At 46.6% G+C, this 22867-nt stretch overlaps 2 protein-coding genes across 3 annotated transcripts in view; one reads left to right on the forward strand and one right to left on the reverse strand.

Moving 5' to 3' along the window:
• cdc40 (cell division cycle 40 homolog (S. cerevisiae)) overlaps window positions 1-18789 on the reverse strand; it is a 163801-nt gene extending 145012 nt beyond the window's left edge. The window contains exons 1-2 of the mRNA XM_055634949.1: window positions 18254-18789; window positions 9935-10021 (exon numbers count right to left, since the gene is read on the reverse strand). Coding sequence (XP_055490924.1) covers window positions 9935-10021; window positions 18254-18556 — 390 coding nt within the window. The 5' untranslated portion in view covers window positions 18557-18789. The remainder of the gene's footprint in view (window positions 1-9934; window positions 10022-18253) is intronic.
• A 1921-nt stretch (window positions 18790-20710) lies between these two features.
• The window catches only part of wasf1 (WASP family member 1), a 70280-nt gene continuing 68123 nt past the window's right edge, over window positions 20711-22867 (forward strand). For both annotated transcript variants that reach the window (XM_055634952.1, XM_055634953.1), the window contains exon 1: window positions 20711-21327. The gene's annotated coding sequence lies outside the window, so the exon portion shown is untranslated. The remainder of the gene's footprint in view (window positions 21328-22867) is intronic.

Consider the following 22867-nt stretch of genomic DNA (forward strand, 5'->3'; position numbering starts at 1 on the left):
GCTTCAACCATTGCCTCTCATTCTTCTGAGTTCCAATGTTTAGAGTCCCAATCTATTTCAGCTTTCCTTGTGGGACAATCCCTGCTTACCTAATATTATGCTTGTTAATTGTCATTTTATAATGAAATATACTCTTTCCTTAAATAGGGGGACGAAAGCAATGATGGACTTTACGTGATACGCAGATTGCAATTATGCTGGTGTGGTAAATCAGTCTCTAAAAGCAGTTGTCAAGTTACTATGAGGGTGGAACCTTAGAATCCAGCACCCAAAATCTAGTTGTCTATACAGCACCTGAGATTTGCTGTCACATACAGCCCTGAGATTTACCCGTCATATACAGCACCTGAAATCTGCCTGGCATTTTCAGCACCTGAGATCTACCTGTCCTATACAGCGCCTGAGATCTACCTGTCATATACAACACCCGAGATCTACTGTCATATACAGCACCTGAGATCTACCTGTCATATACAGCACCTGAGATCTACCTGTCATATACAGATCAACCTCATATACAGCGCCTGGCATTCACTGTCATATACAGCACCCGAGATCTACCTGTCATATACAGCAGCTGAGATCTACCTGTCCTATGCAGCATCCGCGGGGAACGAAGGCTGAAGACAGCCAGGCGTTGAGACAAACATCTGACCAAAATGGAAGAGAAGACGGCTGCAACGGGCCTTAGTGGCCAGCTGCAGCTGGGACTGTAAAATGGCGCCTCTTGCACATGGACTCGGTGGGCTGCTCTGTGCATACTGCACTAACTGGGGCAATTGTGTTAATGCACGGGGATAGCCTTGCAGATCTGCATGCAAAAAATATCTTTCACTATACCTGGTAGAGGTGACAATACAGAAACCATTGGCCTGAGGGCTAACTGTCATATACAGCACCCGAGATTAGCTCGTCAAGTCAACTTTATACACATACAAGATGTGCAGTGAAATGAAAGTAGCAATGCCTGCAGGATTGTGCAAAACAGAACAGAATTTACATTTTTTTAAAAGACACAACAGTAATTACGCCCCGGTGAGATCAGAGTTTACAGTCCTGACAGCCTGTGGGAAGAAACTCCATCTCATCCTCTCTGTTTTCACAGAGTGACAACGGAGACGCTTGCCTGACCGTAGCAGCTGGAACAGTCCGTTGCTGGGGTGGTAGGTGTCCCTCATGATCTTGCTGGCTATGGATCTGCCCCTCCTGGTGTATAGTTCCTGCATATGGGGGGGGGGGAATGGGAGTGTGGTTCCCATGGTCCGTTCGGCCAGACACACAACTCTCTGCAGAGGCTTCCTGTCCTGGGCAGAGCTGTTGCCAAACCAGATCGAGATGTTTCCGGTCAGGATACTTTCGACAGCACCAAGAAAGCACATCAACGCCTCTACTTCCCGAGAAGATTACGGAGAGTCGGTTTGTCAAGGAGGACTCTCTCTAACTTCTACAGGTGCACAGTAGAGAGCATGCTGACCGGTTGCATCGTGGCTTGGTTCAGCAACTTGAGCGCCCTGGAGAGGAAGAGACTACAAAAAGTAGTAAACACTGCCCAGTCCATCATCTGCTCTGACCTTCCTTCCATCGAGGGGATTTATCGAAGTGGCTGCCTCAAAAAGGCTGGCAGTATCATCAAAGACCCACACCAACCTGGCCACACACTCATCTCCCTGCTACCTGCAGGTAGAAGGTACAGGAGCCTGAAGACTGCAACAACCAGGTTCAGGAATAGCTACTTCCCCACAGCCATCAGGCTATTAAACCTGGCTCGGACAAAACTCTGAGCATTAATAACCCATTATTTGTTATTTGCACTTTATCAGTTTATTTATTCATGTGTTTTGTAGTCAATGCCTACTATGTTCTGTGCGTTGAAGCAAAGCAAGAATTTCATTGTCCTATCAGGGACACATGACAATAAACTTGAACTCGAGTAGAAGGATTGAAGGATCCTCAGAGAGACTCCAAATTCCCCCAGCTGCCTGAGGTGGTAAAAGCGCTGCCTTGCCTTACTCACCAGTGCGGCAGTGTGTGCGGTCCATGTCAGATCCTCTGTGATTTGGACTCCCAGGTATTTAAAGCTGCTCACCCTATCCACAGTAGTCCCGTTTATCCCCAGTGGTGTGCACGTCCTCGGATGTTGTGCCCTTCTAAAGGCCACAATCAGCTCCTTGGTTTTAGGAAACATAATTTCCTCAAACTCAACAGCGAGAAGACAGAATTCCTCCTCATAGGCTCCAAAGCCACACTCAGCAAAATCAATAACCCCACTCACCATCGACGGCACCACTGTCTCCCCGTCTCCCCAGGCCCGCTACCTTGGCGTGATTCCACCTTCTCCCTTGAGCCTCACATCCGCCATGTCATTATAACCTCCTTCTTCCATCTCCGCAACGTCGCCAAACTCAGACCCTCTCTCACACCTCCCGCTGCTGAAAGACTCATCCATGCCTTCATCTCCTCCCGACTGGACTACTGCAACTCACTTCTCCTTGGCATCAGCTCCACCTACATCAACCGACTCCAACTGGTCCAGAACGCAGCCGCCCGACTCATCACCCCCACCAAATCCTGGCATCACATCACTCCAGTCCTCAAACAACTTCACTGGCTTCTCATCTCCCACCGGATCAACTACAAAATCCTGATCCTCACCTACAAAGCCCTCCACCATCTGGCCCCCCCATATCTCACTGACCTCCTCTCCCCCTACCAACCCTCACGGTCCCTCAGATCCACATCAGCCGGTCTCCTCTCCATCCACGTCCAACCTCCGCAGTTTTGGGGGCAGAGCCTTCTCCAGGGCAGCTCCCAGGCTCTGGAACTCCCTCCCCCAACTGATCCGCAATTCCGTGTCCCTCACCATCTTCCAGTCCTGCCTCAAGACCCATCTCTTCACCTCTGCCTATCCTTAACCCCACGTCCCCCTCCCTTTCCATCTGTGCATTAATTGCTTCATATTGTGTTTTGTATTGAATTCTGTCTTTACTTTGTGTACTAGTCATGTCTCTACTATTTATTTCATTCCCCTTACATGTTTTTCCTCTACCTGCTAAATTTTTGTACGGTGTCCTTGAGACTCTTGAAAGGCGCCCATAAATAAAATGTATTATTATTATTCAAGAGGAAGCTGTTGTTCTGACACCAGTGTGCCATGTCAGCCACCTCTTCCAGGTAGGCCTTCTCATCGTTATTGGAGATTAGCTGTCATATACAGCACCCGAGATCAGCTGTCATATACTACACCCGAGATCTAGCTGTCACATGCAGTCGGCTGCATGCAGACCTCATAGATAATTGGACCCAAGAGCCACATAAAGTGCCCTTGCAGGATAGTGTTAATTTTGTCCTGTATTATCGTAACTCCACGTGGTAACTTGATTTGCATTCACCAGTCTTGCTTTTCATGTTCTGTATCCTGCAAACCCATGCTGATCAGCTCTGCATTTCACTCCAATTTAATCCCTCTTCTTTCCACGCCACTGTTTATATCAATGGTATTGTGTCTCTAAGTCCCTCAAGCAATTTGCTGCTCTTATCCTTGCTTCACCTCATCCTGCCAAATTAGTTTAAATTCTTCTCCACAACATTAACTCTGGTAATACCAGATATCTCACATATTTATTTCATATTCATCATCCAAGACTACATTTTTCAGGCTTACTTATTCAATGCCTACACACAAAGCAACTTTTTAAGTTGTGTTATCACCACCAGTTCCTCAAGAAAAACATGCGGATAGATTTCCCCAGTGCCCCAGCAGCTTGTTCTTTTATATACAGAATTCACCAACTCTAACATGATTCAATCACAGTGCCCAAGATTATTTTCCTTGGCCGATAGACCAGTTTCATATTGAGTTAACTCTACAAAGACTTATATGACCTCAATCTTCATTTCAAAATTACCCAAAGCAAACATCTCTAGATGTACTAACAACAACACAAGCACCTACAGCAAACTACAAACACTGAAATGTTTGGTTGTTTCTGTTCATGAAGAACAAAAGAGATTAAAAAAATCAATAAAAAAACACAATTGAATTGAGCCAGTATGCTGCTCTAATATTAATTGATTCTGTAAACTCCAAGGGTGAAAACACACTCCTTGTGTCAATGGTATTTTTCCCCCCCCCTCATAATTGTACTTTTTGCCTTAAATTTTCTCCATCATGAATCGGTTTTTCTTTTTAAAAAAAGCAAACATCACCATTTGGCAGAAACAGTGGCCTGAAGGCAGAAGGTACAGGAGCCTGAAATCTGTTACATCCAGGTACAGGAATTTAAATGTCTAAAGATAGCGTCTAAAGAATTAAATGTCTAAAGATAGTGGAGTCAAGGGATATGGGGAGAAGGCAGGTACGGGATACTGAGTTGGATGATCAGCCATGATCACATTGAATGGCGGTGCTGGCTCGAAGGGCCGAATGGCCTACTCCTGCATCTATTGTGTACTGTCTAGGAACAGCTTCTTCCCCACAGCCATCAGGCTATTAAACTCGCCAACTAACGGACACTAAACTGTAACAGCCTATTGTACTTTATCTGCTTATTTATGTGTATATTGAACCGAACTGTTCTGTATTTATGCTTACAATATTCTGTTGTGCTGCATCAAGCAAGAATTTCATTGTTCAATCTGGGACACATGACAATAAACTCTCTTGACTTGACTTGAAGGGCCCGTTCCGGTGTTGTACTGTTTTACATTCTTGAAGATAGGGGAGGTGGGGAGGCAGACTACGTCAGAGTGATGGATGAGGAGAAAGGAAAGGCCACAGCCAAAGGAATAGAGTGCTGAGAAAAGAATCAGGGACCAGGAATGGCTTCAGAGATTAAGGGGGGGAAAGATGAAGCCGAGATTAAAATAAATGAGAAACACTGGTCATGATCCACAGGGTGCTAATCCAATACAGCAAGGCGAGGGGTTATAATCATATGTTATGCAGGGAACAGGATGCAAGCTGCAGAACTCTTGAAGTTTAGTAAATGATGCGAACAATGGGAACTGATCACAAAAATAGTGAACCAGATGAGACTGAATGAAGAAAGGAAAGGATGAAAATGTCAGTTTCAGCTGTTTGGTGATGACAGAAAATCAGAATATCGCGACATGGAAAGAAACTGCTGAATAGAAAGTTATCGGGATGTCCTCTTTGTTGAAACAGAAAATTAACATGCGTCAGGTCAGCCTATTGGCTCCGCGGTAGGGTTGCTGCCTTACAGCGGCAGAAACCCAGGTTCAATCCTGACTATGGGTGCTGTCTATATGGAGTTTGTCCATTCTCCCTGTGACCGTGTGGAATTTCTCCGGGTACACCGGTTTCCTCCTATATTCCAAAAATGTTCGAGATTGTAGGTTTCGGGTTTGAATTTATTATGGGGAACAAGGAAATGGCAGACGAATGGAACAGGTACTTAGGATCCGTCTTCACTAAGGAAGACAAACAATTTCCCTGATGCACTAGAGGCCAGAGGATCTAGGGTGACAGAGGAACTGAAGGAAATTCAAATTAGGCAGAAACTAGTGTTGGGCAGACTGATGGGACTGAAGGCTGACAAATCCCCAGGGCCTGATGGTCTGCATCCCAGGGTACTTAAGGAAGTGGCTCTAGAAATTGTGGACGCATTGGATCATTTTCCAATGTTCTATAGATTCAGGATCAGTTCCTATGGATTGGAGGGTAGCTAATGTTATCCCACTTTTTAAGAAAAGCGGGAGAGAGAATACAGGGAATTATAGACCAGTTAGCCTGACATCGGTGGTGGGGAAGATGCTGGACTCAATTATAAAAGATGAAATAGCAGCACATTTTGATAGCAGTAACAGGATCGGTCCGAGTCAGCATGGATTTACAAAGGGGAAATCATGCTTGACTAATCTTCAGGAATTTTTTGAGGATGTAACTAGGAAAATAGACAAGGGAGAGTCAGTGAATGTAGTGTACCTGGAATTTCAGAAAGCATTTGATAAGGTCCCACATAGGAGCTTAGTGGGCAAAATTAAAGCATATGATATTGGGGGTAGGGTACTGACATTGATTAAAAAATTGTTTGGCAGACAGGAAACAAACAGTAGGGATTAACGGGTGCCTTTCAGAATGGCAGGCAGTGACTAGTGGGGTACCACAAGGCTTGGTGCTGGCACTGCAGCTATTTACAATGTATATCAATGATTTAGATGAAGAGATTCAAAGTAACATTAGCAAATTTGCAGATGACACAAAGCTGGGTGGCAATGTGAACTGTGAGGAGGATGCTATGAGGATGCAGGGTGACTTGGACAGGTTGGGCGAGTGGGCGGATGCATGGCAGATGCAGTTTAATGTGGATAAATGTGAGGTTATCCACTTTGGTGGCAAAAACAGGAAGGCAGATTATTATCTGAATGGTGTCAAGTTGGGAAAAGGGGAAGTACAAAGAGATCTGGGGGTCCTTGTTCATCACTCACTGAGAGTATGTATGCAGGTACAGCAGGCAGTGAAGAAAGCTAATGGCATGTTGGCCTTCATAACAAGAGGAGTCCAGTGTAGGAACAAAGAGGTCCTTCTGCAGTTGTATAGGGCCAGTGAGACCACACCTGGAGTATTGTGTGCAGTTTTAGTCTCCAAATTTTGAGGAAGGACATTCTTGCTATTGAGGGAGTGCAGCGTAGATTTACTAGGTTAATTCCAGGGATGGCGGGACTGTCATATGTTGATAGACTGGAGCGGCTGGGCTTGAATACTCTAGAATTTCGAAGGATGAGAGGGGATCTTATTGAAACATACAAGATTGTTAAGGGATTGGACACACTAGAGGCAGGAAAGATGTCCCCGATGTTGGGGGAGTCCAGAACTAGGGGCCACCATTTAAGAATGCAGTGGAGGCCAATAATCTGGATGCTTTCAAGAAAGAGTTAGATAGACCTCTTAAAGATAGCGAAGTCAGGGGATATGGGGAGAAGGAAGGAACGGGGTACTGAATGTGGATGATCAGCCATGGTCACAATGAATGACGGTGCTTGCTCGAAGGGTCAAATGGCCTACTCCTGCACCTATTGTTGATTGGCTTTGGTTAAAAAAAAAAAACTATGTTGGCCCTAGCGTGTATGATAGTGTTAGTGTATGGGGATGATGGTTGGTCATTGCAGACGGCGAGGCAAAGGGACTTGTGTCCGCACTGTACCTCTAAGGTAAAGTCTGAAAGACCATCGTAATTAGAAAGGCAACTAGAAGCTACGCCTTTATTGCGAGAGGAATTTCAAAAGTAGAGAGTTCTAACATTGGTGAAATGCTTTGCTTATACATTCTGGTGTTATGAGATGTTATGAGATCACTTTCCATTGTGGGCACATGGTTAAAAGTTAAGGGACTTGTTATTTTAAAACATAAATGTGAGAGGAACTCTTCCCTCTTTGTAACTCTGAATTCTCGAAGCAGAGGACCGGTTGCCAAAAATCTTATGCAAAAGCACTCAAGTCATGGTAAACTAAAGATTGACTGAATTTCTGTACCACAATGCTGTACTAACCCAGGGGTCTGTGTTCAATTTTCCAAACAAGCTATAAAACTGGGAGAATATTCTGAAGAATCTGTTTATACATAAACACAAACCATCTCTGGATCCTGCAGTGTGCCTGCTACCAAAGATTTAACACGTGAAGTCCCCAAATGAGAAAGATAGCAAAGGAGCAAAGAAAAACAGCAAAGAATTTGTCTAAATTCTTCTTTACGCAGGCTAACAGGCCTGTAAATGTGATACACGCAGAATAATCATATAATCTGCAATTGGCCTGATCTGGGAGAGGGTATGTGTAAATTATGGGATGTGAAGTGTAGGGATTGTGTGTGGTTAAGGAGATATGTATGTGCGGAGGGGGCTATTCTAACAAGAGATGTCTAGAGGTAGATGTGATTTAATCCTGAGATAGATACAAAAAGCTGGAGTGATTCAGCGGGTCAGACAGCATCTCTGGAGAACAGGAGCAGGTGACAATTCGCAGTCGAGACCCAGATCCAGGATGGAAGTTGGGGATTCACTGGATATTTTCAAGAGAGTTAGATATAGCTCTAGTTAGATTTTCAAGAGAGTTAGATATAGAGTTAGATTAGGGCTAAGGGAATCAAGGGTATGGGGAAAAAGCCGGAACAGGGTACTGATTTTGCATTATTAGCCATGATCATATTAGATGGCAGTGCTGGCTCAAAGGGCCGAATGGCCTACTCCTGCACCTATTTTCTACGTTTCTATGAGCATGCTTTACAGAAATTCAGGAAGTATACCGTAAAAAGCTATTTCAACATCCTAATAGGCTGTGGGCCGAGCATCAAAAATGTGTCTAGAAATGGGATTTCGTGACCCAAGTCACCAAACTACATGAAATGTTCACATATTGTGTAAAAAAAATTATATAAATCACCCCTGAAACTCGATATGAAGAAGACTTGCACATTTTTTATTAAATTAGAGAAAAAATGGAAAATTTTGGGGTAATTTTTAGTCCAATCAAAGCACGTTTAACATTGAGTTGTCTGCCAGTTGGCCAATCACGCGCTTTGTTTCAGGCTAGCACACAACATGGCTAAGGGGGCTTCACAGATGCCTGTTTTACTGGAGATTCCGATTTGTTGTTCTGTGGAATAAATGTCGTGGAAACTTGCAGCAGGTAATTGTATTTAGTGGGAAAAGCATTAAAAAGGCTGAAGAAAATGCTGCGAAGTGGATTAAAGTGCAAGAAAGCCTTGAAAGCAAAGTCCCTGCTGAGGTCCTGGAACACAAAGATTTAGACAGCCAGGGACCAACTCTAACTAAAAGGTAAGATCTAACGTCTGAATTTATGAAAATCTATCTGTATGGAGTTTAATTAATTTAATTGCACCATTTTATAATGTGCATAAATGCATTCATTCATTCACTTACTTCATTCATTCATGAAATTGAGGGCCTAAACTATACGTTTCCATAACACAGTAAATTAAACATTGTCACTAATGCCAGCCTGTTGTAGAGTAATAAGTCTTTATTTCGCGAAGCAGCCGCTTATTAATTGAGGCCGCGGCTTCACTTTACCGCGAGTACCTATGTCCCGCGGTCGGAGCACCTTTTCCCGGTAAGTTTTCGCAGGCAGCTCCGAGATTAGCTATTAAAGACTTATTACTCTACAACAGGCTGGCATTAGTGACAATGTTTAATTGACTGTCTTATGGAAACATATAGTTTAGGCCCTCAATTTCATGAATGAATGAATGAATTTATTCACATTATAAAATGGTGCAATTAAATTAATTAAACTCGATACAGATAGATTTTCATAAATTCAGACGTTAGATCTTACCTTTTAGTTAGAGTTGGTCCCTGGCTGTCTAAATCTTTGTGTTCCAGGACCTCAGCAGGGACTTTGCTTTCAAGGCTTTCTTGCACTTTAATCCACTTCACAGCACTTTCTTCAGCCTTTTTAATGCTTTTCCCACTAAATACAATTACCTGCTGCAAGTTTCCCACATTTATTCCACAGAACAACAAATCGGAATCTCCAGTAAAACAGGCATCTGTGAAGCCCCCTTAGCCATTTTGTGTGCTAGCCTGAAACAAAGCGCGTGATTGGCCAACTGGCAGACAACTCAATGTTAAACGTGCTTTGATTGGACTAAAAATTACCCGAAAATTTTCCGTTTTTTCTCTAATTTAATAAAAATGTGCAAGTCTTCTTCATATCGAGTTTCAGGGGTGATTTATATAATTTTTTTTACACAATATGTGAACATTTCATGTAATTTGGTGACTTGGGTCACGAAACTGCAGAATAAAGCTCCTCGGCCCACAGCCTATAAATTCCCCAAATCGACAATTTAAATTTAATGTAGAAATCCAATTTATGGAATGCTTTATTAAATTGCATAGGCCCAATATATATGTTTAATATATCAATAAAGTACTGCAGATCCCAGACATCCTACCTCTGGTGCAAACATTGTTTCATACGATGGGTTGAACATGACTTCCTTCTGAAGTGGGTCAAGGTGAATTCCTGCCTCCACATCTTCCTAGACAAGGAAACAGAATTCAAAATGGTTCAGCACAATTGGAGCATAACCTTAAAAACACAAAGGAGATAAAGATAGGAAAGCAGGGCCCTCACTTAACCTTTTCTCCCTGTTGCCAGCCAGGCAACCTCGGCAGCTTTTTAGGTTGCCAAATGACAGTTTAGGTGGTCATTTAAGACAGCTTGCATGACGCATGCGACAATGCACCTCATATTTTGCTTGGTTAGTTTACACCCCAGCGGTATGAACATTGGCTTCTCCAATTTCAGGTAGTCCGTGCTTTCTCCCTCCTTCCGGGCTCGAAATTAGCGGTTGCCCGGGTGCCATTGACCACTCAAAGTGCAGCCGGGCAACCTAAATGCCGACTCATTTTGCCCGGCATGGCAATCAAATACTGGATTATACCGATAGACACAAAAAACTGGAGTAACTCCGCGGATCAGGCAGCATCTCTGGAGAATAGGAACGTGACTTTTCGTGTCGGCGGCGGCGGCTATATTCGTCTAGTATCTTTGATAGTGGGGCAAAGATACTAGGTGCATGTTGACGAAGGGTCGTAGCGAATGACCGGCCCAGAACAACAGCAGCAGCAGCAACAGTAATAACAGCGGATCCATCGCCTCCTCCTCCTGCACCCCCCTGGCAGAAGGAAGCCTCCCTCTCTCTCCCTCCTCCCAGCCTCGGCGTGCGAGAGGGGTTGTGAAAGCGCCGTTGGTGGATTTGCAAGCAGATTCGTCACCATGCACCATTCATCCTGTACTGATCCCCTCATTCATCCTGCACAGACCCTCCGATCCACACTGTCCTGACCCCCCCCCCCATTCATCCTGTACTGATTCTTCCCATTCATCCTGTGCCCCCCCCCCCCCCCCCAATCCATTCCTGTACTGATCCCCCCACCAATTCAAGAAGAATGGGAGGAACAGTTTGAAGGGGCACGACCTGAAACTATGGATATTTCCTTAGCTCCATAGATGCTGCCTCACCCGCTGAATTTATCCAGCATCTTTGTCTACCCCCATTCATCCTGTACTGACCCATCCTTCCCGTACTGATCCCCCCCATTCAACACCACAGACATCTCCCCTCACAATTTTACATACTCCAACCAACACGTACTAATTCACCTGCCTCAATCTATCCGTTCCGCACAGATTGACTTCTCAAACCCCCCACCGCCATCTATCCACCCCGCACTGATTCACACCCCCTGACACTATTGTGCTTCATGGTCTTCAGAGCGAACATTGACTATGTTTGATAACGGAATGCAATCAAATGTGTTTTAATTCCCAATGTTATTATTTGTTTTGACACCTTTAAACATATTACCAAATGAACATTTGCTGCATTTATGTCCTTTGGCCATCTCTTGTCAGTTAGTGTAATGTTTAACCTGTCAGATGGGTATAGTCGATTTTAACAGCTATTATCATAAAATGCCTTTAGAAATTTCCTTGCAACCTGTATATTTTGTTATGGATAAATTATGTGGTAAGCCAGAGTGTTTCTGTGCCAATAGTAATATCGACCCATGCTATGGCCATATCATGGTAATTTTCAGTCCTTCACAGAAAACATGCTTGCATCAATTGCAATATGTAAAAAGAGTTGAGATATTTTATTATAATTTTGCTGCATGTCATTGTGGTATATATACTGTCTTGATTGGTGAATAAGTTTAGTTTGTGACTTTATTTGAAGCAGAAATAATATGTGAATGTAGACAAAAGTGCTGGAGAAACTCAGCGGATGCGGCAGTATCTATGGAGCGAACGGTCAGGCAAACGCCTCCGTTGCCATGCTGTGAAAACGGAGAGGATGAGGAGGAGTTTCTTCCCAGTGTCCATTAGGACTGTAAACTCCTATCTCAGCAGGGACTAACTTTACTGTATCATTCTGCTTGTTGTGTGGTGTCTTCTTAAAATTGCTGTTTTTTTCTTTTTTTTTCCCCTCCCACAAATAAGTAATATGTGAATATGTGATTCTGTTCCATTCAGTTTTGTAGTTTTGTTTGCACAATCCGCGAGCATTGCCACTTTTCATTTCACTGCACATATCGTATGTGTATGTGACGAATAAACTTGACTTGGACCTAGTAACAATGGTTTACATCAGATAATTACAGTAGTCTAGCACATTGTAAATTTGAGCTTAATGGGTCGAATTTTTATCCAAGCATCATCTCAAATCATATTACATAGTTAAACACAAATTCTACAGGAGCACTTAAAAGCAGAAAGGAGGGAATGTAGCGTTCCAAGGACCAAAGGCTAGTCTGTTCTGTCAGGCACTGTACAAGTAAATTCACTTTTGGCTCTACACAAAGAATACTGAGAGTTTTTCCCCAGACATATTTGTCAAACTTTAGTACTAAATTTATGATCTAATTATCATGCACTGACCTTGCCATGCACAAATGGTCTTCTGCTATTATAGTGACAAACTCAAAAGAAATTTGAGTGGCTAATTGCAGCAGTGGAATTGTACAGGGAACCCCCAAATTGCAGGAGATGGGGGGGTAGGGGGGGGGGGGGGGGGGGTGGAAAGGGGTGTAGAAAAAAAGGCCACACTACGATCTTCCGTAACACAAAGCTAATCATCTGCATATGCTTTAAGAAATGCAAGGCATTGAAAAACGATTACATCAATTTATTTCCATTCTTTTTACCCACAAAATTTCCACGGGAACGAATTATGTTCGGTACGGCAATTTTTTGGGTAGCCATTTGCGGATTCTGTCAGGGTGAATTTCTGTTCCCCAAATGGCATGGACATGGTCTGCTTTACCCCTCTAATTATTATGGCATCTCATTCACTCTGCCATCATTAAATTTAGGGCAGCACAGTGGAGCAGCGGTAGAATCAATACCTTACAGACCCAGAGACTCAGGTTCGATCCCGATTAAGAGTGCTGTCTGTATGGAGTCTGTACGTTCTCTGTGTGAACAAATGGGTTTCCTCCAGGTGCTCTGATTTCCTCCCACATTCCAAAGACATGCAGGTTTGTAGGTTAATTTAGGGGGACACATTGGCTTCGGTAAATTGTCCCTAATGCGTAGGATAAAACTAGTATGCTGGTGATCATTGGTTGGTGCAGACTCAGCAGGCGGAAGGGTCTGATTCTATAAACTAAACTGAAATTAAAAAATATATATACATCTTTACATCTGTTATGGATCTGCTAAGCTGCTGCAATTAGTTTAGTTTATTGTCATGTGGACCGAGGTACAGTGAAAAGCTTTTGTTGTGAGCTAACCAGTCAGTGGAAGGGAAATACATGATTACAATTGAGCCATCCAAAGTGTACAGAGTACAGATACACAAGGGAATAACGCTTAGAGCAAAGTAAAGCCAGTAAAGTCCGATCAGATAGTGCGAGGGTCTCCAATGAGGTGGATAGTAGGTCAGGACTGCTCTCTAATTGTGGTAGGATGGTTCAGTTGCCTGATACAGCTGGGAAGAAACTGTCCCCAAATCTGGAGGTGTGTGTTTTCACACCTCAATACCTTGTGCCCAATGGGCGAGGGGAGATGAGGGAGCGGCCAGGGTGTGACATCCTTGATTAAGCTGCTGGCCTTGTCGAGGCAGCGTGAGAAATAAATGGAGTCAATGGAAAGCAGATTGGCTCAATGAGCATCCTCATCTTCAATGATAGTGAAGCCTCATTGATAACAGCAACCCTTCCAACCACCAACCAAATCTTTAGCATTTATCACCTAAAAGAACAAAGTCAATCTGGAGATATGCTGGAGTAACTCAGCAGGACAGGCCGCATCTCTGGAGAGAAGGAACGGGTGACGTTTCGAGTCGAGACCCTTTTTCAGACAATCTGGACATGGGAATATTACCACCTGCAAGTTCATCTTTCACTTACATCATTCTACAATGGAAATATATCATCATAATGCATTTATATTTTAGTCTGACTGAATTAGGATCTAAACAAGCAGGGCTCTCGCTTAACTTTTTTTCCCTGTTGCCAGCCGGGCAATGTTGGCAGCTTTTTAGGTTGCCAAATGACAGTTTAGGTGGTCATTTAAGATGGCTTGCATGACGCTCGCTCGGACGAAGTGCATAGTTACCAGTCGGAATTATGCTCAATGAAGTATTCACATATTATTTCTGCTTCAAAAAAGTCACAAACTAAACATATTCACCGATCAAGACATGATATGCACCACAATGACATGCAGCAAAATTATAATACGATATCGCAACTCTATTGCACATTGCAATTAATGCAATTTTTATTATTTCTTTCCACTTCCAAACAAAAATGTGGTTGGATTATTCAGCGTATGATCAACCCGTGTCAATAAATCCTGGACCTTGATAACATATATGCTTAACCATGCACACTACAGATTGATGCAAGCATGTTTTCTGTGAAGGACCGAAAATTATCATGACATGGCCATAGCATGGGTCGTTATTGCTATTGGTACAGAAACATTCTCGCTTCCCACATAATTTATCCACAACAAAATATACAGGTTGCAAGGAATTTTCTAAAGGCATTTTATGATAATAGCTGTTAAAACTGACTATACCCATCTGACATTACACTAACGAACAAGAGATGGCCAAAGGACATAAATGCAGCAAATGTTCTTTTGGTAATATATTTAAAGGTGTCAAGACGCCACATTACCGGACATTTAGATTAGATGTATGTGTTGTAAACAGCAATGAAGATACCCAGTTTGTAAGCAACAATTAAAAAAAAAAAATTGTTGATAAACGCTTTTTCCATCATTCCCACTTCAGAATTAACATTAAAATTTCAACTGAAATATCTCCTGACCAAATTTGTGATGTATATGACTGACTATAGAAGTAAAATCTGGATAAATCCAACATATAGTTGTGAATGTTGCTCATTAAATAACTACAGTACCGATACTCCATATTAAGAGCATTGATTTGCCGTTAAAACGAATTCTGTAATAACGTGGCTATGGTAGCAGTGACAATCGAACACTGCGGTTTTAATGTTTCACGTGTTGACAATTTAATTAATCCATCTTTATGGATTAAAACAAATAATAACATTGGGAATTAAAACACATTTGATTGCATTCCGTTATCAAACATAGTCAATGTTAGCTCTGAAAATAGCAATCAAAATATGGAGGGGACCGGGGGGGGATAGAATATCTTGGTGGCCGCGCGCGCATGCACACTCACACACACGAGGCTTCGAAGGCTTCTGTGAACGGTAAATTCAGCTCAATCCAGCGCTAAAAGCAGCTCAACTGCCTCTCACCTACAGCCCTGTCTCAATCCAGACGGGGCTGTTGGTTAACCTGGCGGGTCAGGCAGAGCGAGCTGGGTTTAGCACTGCTTCACTGCGCTGGCTGTGGACCTGGGGGAACCGCTCCCGTCTGACCCTCTGGCCACCCCCGGGCGTGGGGGGCTCTCGGGTGGGGACGGGGATGGTCCAGTGGCGGTTCGGCAGAGATTGCAGCGCCGGAGACCGGGATCAATCCTGGCTGCGGTGCAGGTCTGCCGAGAGTGTTTTGGCACGTCTCCCTCCTCCAATCACCGCGCTCTATCCTCAGTCGCACCCCCCCCCCCCCCCCACATTTCTCCGTCACACCACACTTAGCATCTTTCCCCACAACCTTCGCCGACACAAAACGTCACGTTCCTTTTCTCCAGAGATGCTGCCGGACCCGCGGAGTTACTCCAGCATTTTGTGTCTATCTTCGAATTAAACCAACATCTACAGTTCCTTCCTGCACATTTATATTTTCTTATGACACAGAAGCCAATTAACCACTCGTCCACGCATCAATAATATCATGGCTGATCTTTTACCTCATTCATTTCTAGCATGAATCCCATACATTTGATGCCCTCGTTTTCAGATCAATGCGTTTCCACCCAATCTCAGACTTCAAACTTCAAGGTTGCCCAAACTACCAGTTAACAGTGAAGCTGCATCACCATTCCTGTCAGCTACACTGAGCAATCGCACTTGCAGCTGCTCACTCAGCCCCACTTCATTATACCTAATAACCATGAGGAGTGATGCAAATCTGGAAATCCAACATTATATCAACATGCAAAAAATCCCAAATTAATTCAAAAAATGAAATAAATTGATTCAAAGAAGCAGGAGCAGGCTATCCACATTTCAAGCCCATTCACCACTCAGTACATCGTGACTGATTCTAACGTGGTGTCTATCTCAGAGTATTATGTGTTTTTATCTTCTTACCGAAGAAATGATGCGTGCCATAGTGGGAGTGTAAAAAGGTTTGTCACACTGACTCTCTGGATGAGATGACTGTCACGTGGGGAAACATTAAGTTGGCTAGGTTTCTTTTCAGTAAAGTTAGAAGAATAAAAGGTCAGCTGTTTGAGATGTATACAGTTCTGATAGCGCTGGACAGATAAGAGGACATGTATCCTGGCTGGGGGTAAGTAGAAGGAGGGGAATGGGGTTACAGGTTCAACTTGCAGGACATGATATTTCGGATTGAGCGGAGGAGAAATTTATTTACAGAGCGTAGTGAACCCGTGACATTTGCTATACAAAGGGCTGCAGTGGCCAAGTTACGAAATATATTTAAGGAGATACTTTCTCCCCATTGAACCCATGCCGTTCACATGTATGCATAACCCATTGGGTCAGGTTATCCACTTTCTAAAGAAATTTAAGAGAATGGGAGAAAGTGGCAAGCGGTTATTGAGATCCAGTATACAGATATAACATTTAACATAGAAACATACAAAATAGATGCAGGAGTAGGCCATTCAGCCCTTCGAGCCTGCACCGCCATTCAATATGATCATGGCTGATCATCCCTCAGTATCCTGTACCTGCTTTCTCTCCATACCCCCTGATCCCTTCAGCCACAAGGGCCACATCTAACTCTCTCTTAAATATAGCCAATGAACTGGCCTCAACTACATTCTGGGGCAGAGAATTCCACAGATTCACCACGCTGTGTAAAAAATGTTTTTCTCATCTCAGTCCTAAAGGATTTCCCCTTTATCCTTAAATTGTGACCCCTTGTTCTGGACTTCCCCAACATCGGGAACAATCTTCCTGCATCTGGCCTGTCCAACCCCTTAAGAATCTTGTAAGTTTCTATAAGATCCCCCCTCAATCTTTTAGTACAAGATAAAGAACGATTACAGATAGTCCAAGGGTCTCCAGAGGTAGATAGTAGCTCAGGGCTGCTCTTCAGTTGTTGATAGGATGGCTCAGTTGCCTGCACCACTTGCCCATCTGCTGTCCCCTGTGTCTCCAAGACAGATAATCTGTCAGCCAGTGGAATTACATCCACTATACAGCTTTCTCTCAGTAATTCTAGTCAGACAACTTGGGACATAAAGTCCTGGAGTAACTCAGCAGGACAGGCAGCATCTCTGGAGAACATGTAAATGTGACGTTTCAAGAGAGAGCTAGACAAGGGCTCTTAAAGATAGCAGGGGATATGGGGAGAAGACAGGAACGGGGAACTGATTGGGGATGATCAGCCATGATCACATTGAATGTCAGTGCTGGCTAGAAGGGCCGAATGGCCTACTCCTGTACCTATTGTCTATTGTTTCGGGTTGAAACCCTTCTTCGATTTAGAACCACCAAGAGCACCCACGTCGCTTCAGGTGCACACTCCGGCACTCCAGATGCACCCATTTGCACTCCAGTGGCACCCACCAGTTTTCAGGTAACACCCATGTACACTCTAGTTGCCACCCATGGATGCTCCAGATGCACCCATGTGTATTCTAGTAGACCCGGACAGGCTTCAGCCCATCAACGTGCACCAATGGGCACTCCAGTGACAGCAAAGGGTGCCCCAGGTGCCATCCATGGTCACAGGAGTGCCACCTAGAAGAGCCAACCATGGGCGCTGCAGTGCCATCCATGTACTCTAGGCAGTACCATGGGCGCTGCAGGTGCATGCACCATTGCATTGGTGCCACCCATGTACACTGCAGTGCCACCCATGTACACTACAGTGCCACCCATGTACACTAGGCAACACACATGGGCGCTGCAGGTGCAAGCATGGGTGTCATCCATGTACACGCTAGGCACCACCCACAGGCGCATGCATGGGTGCCCCCCCACAGACCAATGTACGTCCCAGTGCCACCCATGTAAACTCAAAGTGCCACCCTTGTACACTCCGGGTGGCACCCACGGGTGCTCCAGTGCCAGCCATGTGTCCCCGCCGCCAACCCAGGGCTTCGGCCCATCACCAAACCCACCTTCACGGCGACGTCGGGCGCCGAGTTGAGAGCCAGCGCCAGCGAGCTGGCGGCGTCGAGGGGCTGCAGGTGAGTCAGGGCGTCGGGGCTGGGGTCGTGGTCGTCTGCATGGTCACCGTGGCTGGGCGAGTGGTCACCGTGGCCGGGCGAGTGGTCGCCGTGGCCGGGCGAGTGGTCGCCGTGGCCGGGCGAGTGGTCGCCGTGGCTGGGCGAGTGGTCGCCGTGGCTGGGCGAGTGGTCGCTGCTGCTGCCGTCGCTGCCGCTCTCGCTGCCGTAGGAGGCCAGCGCCGCCATGGCCGCCATCTTGGCCGTCGTGTGACGCCGAACTCCAGCCGCCGGACCCACGAAACTTCACTTTGGGGTTTTTTTTCTACTCTCTTCCCCCCCTCCCTACCGTTGGCATCCGTCTTATTCCTCACAGGGGTTGCTTCTGTATTTTTTATCGTCTTTATTTACAAACAGCAGCGAAAATGTTCGGAGACGGGCATGGCCCGCGGCAGCACCGCCTTCCCAGCCAGCGAGCTCTCATTGGGTGGGGGATGGGTGGGCGGGACATGTACCTCGCTGCCGATTGGTCGCCTGGGCTGTCGGTCAGTGGTGGAGCCGCAGCCCCGCCTTCCCAGCCAGCGCCCCCTCATTGGCTGGGGGAGGAGTGGGCGGGACATGTATGTCGCTGCCGATTGGTCGCTTGGGCTGGCGGTCACTGGTGGAGCCTTCATATCGCTCTCATTGGCTGGGAAGCAGTAGGTCGGGTCGACCGCAGCCCCGCCTTCCCAGCGCTCTCATTGGCTGAGGGGAGTGAGCGGAACGTCCGTCTGTTCCCATTGGCCGCCCGGGCTGCCGCTCAAAGTAATGACGTCACAATATATGGAAGCGCTCCAGGCTCGAGCAGCAGCTCCGCCTTCCCAGCGCCCTCATTGGCTGCACATGGGGGTGGGCGGGACAAGTCCACCAGGTCATAGATACATGCACAATAGATGCGGGAGTTGGTACACAAAAAAGCTGGAGAAACTCAGCGGGTGCAGCAGCATCTATGGAGCGAAGGAAATAGGCAACGTTTCGGGCCGAAACCCTTCTTCAGATGAATCTGATGCGGGAGTAGGCCATTAACAGCCCTTCGAGCCAGCACAGCCATTCAATGTGATCAAGAGTCAAGAGGGTTTTAATGTCATGTGTCCCAGATAGAACAATGAAATTCTTATTTGCTGCAGCACAACAGATGTAAACAAAATACACTGTAAACAATATGATAAACGAGAGAGAACGAGTACACAAGTACACACATACATGTATATATTTTTTTTGATATAGGGGTGGGAGATTGCAACCTTCACGTGGTCCGCCCTGTTTCGTCGAATGCAATCAACCTGTCGTGCACAATCAAATAAGATCAAATAAAACAAGTTGTCCTACAAGGTACACAAAAAAAGCTGGAGAAACTCAGCGGGTGCAGCAGCATCAGACTGAAGAAGGGTTTCGGCCCGAAAAGTTGCCTATTTCCTTCGCTCCATAGATGCTGCTGCACCCGCTGAGTTTCTCCAGCTTTTTTGTGCACCTTCGATTCTCCAGCATCTGCAGTTCCTTCTTAAACAAGTTGTCCTACAACTTTAGGCTGTGCAAACTTTCCGGCGGCTGTCACTTACTAAACAACGTACCCTCGGTGACTGCCGATTCTCCAGCCCCCCCCCCCCCCCCCCCTGCACTTATTATTTTTTTAATTCAAATCGTTTGCTATGTCGCTCTTCAAGGAAGATGCTAAATGCATTTCGTTGTCTCTGTACTGTACACTGACAATGACAATTAAAATTGAATCTGAATCTGAATCTGAATCTGCACGCCATACGCAAGAAGAATATCCATATATTATCCATATACATATATATATATCATTGCTGATCATCCAGAATCAGTACCCCGTTCCTGCTTTCTCCCCATATCCCTTGATTCATATATAGTTGATATAGAACTATATCAATTATTAAGAGATTGGACAGGCTACTATTAGGGGATAGCCCGCCTTCCATCGAATCCCATCGCCCTCATTGGGTGGAGGACGGGGTGGGCGGGACATGGGTCCCGCTGTCTATAGGCCGCCTGGGCCGCCGCTCACAATGCCCAGGCCTCTCCGCCCCCATTGGCTGGTGGACGGAGTGGGCGGGACATGGAACCCGCTGTCTATAGGCCGCCTGGGCCGCCGCTCACAATGCCTGCACATAGCCCGGGCCTCTCCCATTGGCTGGTGGACGGGGTGGGCGGAACAATGGTTCCCCGCATCCTATTGGACGTCCGGGCCGTCGCTCTTCTCTGCGCTACGTCACAAACGCCTGGGAGTATTCTGAAACCGCCCGCCTTCCCGAATTGGTTAGAGGGCGGCGGTGGGCGGGACAGACCGTACGGATCCCGCGGATGCTACTGGCCGCCCGGGCTGCCGCTCACGCGACGTCACAATGCCAGGGACGGTTCCAAGCCAAGCGCGAGCCGCAGCCGGGCCGCGCGCCGCTGGCTGGGTGAGGGGGGTAAAGAAGCAGCGGCGCCGGCACCGTCAGGCGGGTTGGTTGTCCTTTAATGGATGGGCATCGTCTCTGAACTCGGTAAAGGCGGGCAGCGGGAGCCCCTGGAGAGAGTGAGCCGGCCCGTGGCTGAGTGGGGACGTCCCCCATACCCCCTCGGCGGAGGTGGGCCGTTCCCGCTGTTGTTATCGAGACCGATGTAAACTTGGGGCGGACCGGCTCGAGGCAACGAACGACGCGGACCGGCTAGAGACAATCTTCACGGGGGGGGGGGGGGGGGAGAGGGAGGGACTGTGAGGGCCAGGCGGACCGGTTAGAGGCAACGTCCGCGGGGCCAGGAGGATCAACTGGAGGCAACGTCCGCGGACCGGCTAGAGGCAGCGTCCGCGGGCCAGGCGGACCGGCTAGAGGCAACGTCCGCGGGCCAGGCGGACCGGTTAGAGGCAACGTCCGCGGGCCAGGCGGACCGGTTAGAGGCGGCGCGACCGATCGGCTAACGAGGGCAGGCAGAGCTGCCGCGCCTCTTCACACAACTGGACAGTTTTGCCGCTGGAGCCGAGCCGGGTAAGGGGACTAAATCCCAGCGAATGTGGGAGACCGTCGGCAGCTTTTGTTCCGCTAATTGCTGCGGCAATTATATTCCTTGTGTTTGTGCTGGTCGGGCAGGGGCTCGAACCTGATTCTCCCTCTCTACCCCGTCCCCTCCCTCTATATTCCCCACCCCCCTCTCTATTCCTTCCCATCCACTCCATTCCACCTCCCCCGTCTTTCCCTCACCTCCCCATCTCTCCTCCCTCCCTCCCTCCCTCCCTTCCTGTTTGCCCCCTACCTGTCCTCCTATTTGATTCTCCCCCTCGCCACCTGCATCCGATCCCTGTCCCTCCCTTCTTGCCCGGGGCCCTGCGTTACCTGTCCTCTGGATCTACGGGCGGGCGGGCGGCTCGGCTATGAAGATGCGGCGGATTTACCTCCCTCACACCCGGCCCTTTTCCACAATTTAAAAAAAACACTGTGAAAGGACGGTGTGTGGGGTGAGCGCTCTGTGAATCTCATCGCCCCGGAGTGGTGACTGTGTCCCCTCACACCAATTGGGCAACTGGGTTCTCCATTGTGTGTGTGTGTGGAGGTTCCCAGAATGAGAGTGCGTGAGTGCAGACCGTTTCTCGATCGCCGCTCACTCACTCCAGCAAAGTTTCCTTCGTGCACTTGTATCCAAAGATACTAGTGGAGCTCCTCTGGTATCTTTGCTTGTATCCCTGATGACATTTTACTCGCTGTCCGCCAATGTATCCGATGGGGGGGATACACCATTGATACTTTGTCACCAGGGAATCGATTGCCCGGGAGTGACTTTACAGAGACAGCAGATGATGGAATCTACAGCAAAACACAAAGTGCTGGGTGGCACAGCGATAGAATTGCTGCCTGCCATACAGCGCCAGAGTTGTTCTTGTCTACTGTTGTGTAGGGAGAGACTGCATGTGCTGGCTTACTCCAGCATTTTGTGTCTATCTTCGGTGTAACTAAGCGGGACAGGCAGCATCCCTGTAGAGGTGATGTTTCGGGTTGAGACCCTTCTTCAGACGGCTGCTGTTTGTACGGAGTGTGTATGTTCACCCAGTGACCTCCCGGTGCACGGGTTTTCACCCACACTTCAAATGTATAAGTTAATTGGCTTTGGTAAGAATTGTAAATTGTCCTCAAGTGTGTAGGATGGTGCTTGTGTATGGGGGTGATCGCTGGTGTCGTCGCAGACCCAGTGCGCCGACGGGCCTGTTTCCACGTTGTATCTCTAAAGTAAACTAAACTGAGCTGGTCAGGCATCATCTGTGGATGGAATGGTGAGAGGACAACCCTTCCTCTGACTTACGGACAATCTTTATCCTCCTGCCCTTTAAACTATTAAAACCAAAAGCTGAAATAACTCAGCGGGGCAGCCAGCATCTCTGGAGAGAAGGAATGGGTGACTTCGGGTCGAGACCCTTCAGACACAGTTCTGGTGTAACTCAGCAGGTTATACGGCATCTCTGGAGAACATGGATAGGTGATGGTCTGGGTCTGGACCCATCTTCAGACTTATTGACAGTCTTTTTCCTCCCACCCT

This window comes from Leucoraja erinacea, chromosome 5, assembly GCF_028641065.1.
Source record: "Leucoraja erinacea ecotype New England chromosome 5, Leri_hhj_1, whole genome shotgun sequence".
Classification (NCBI taxonomy): Eukaryota; Metazoa; Chordata; class Chondrichthyes; order Rajiformes; family Rajidae; genus Leucoraja; species Leucoraja erinaceus.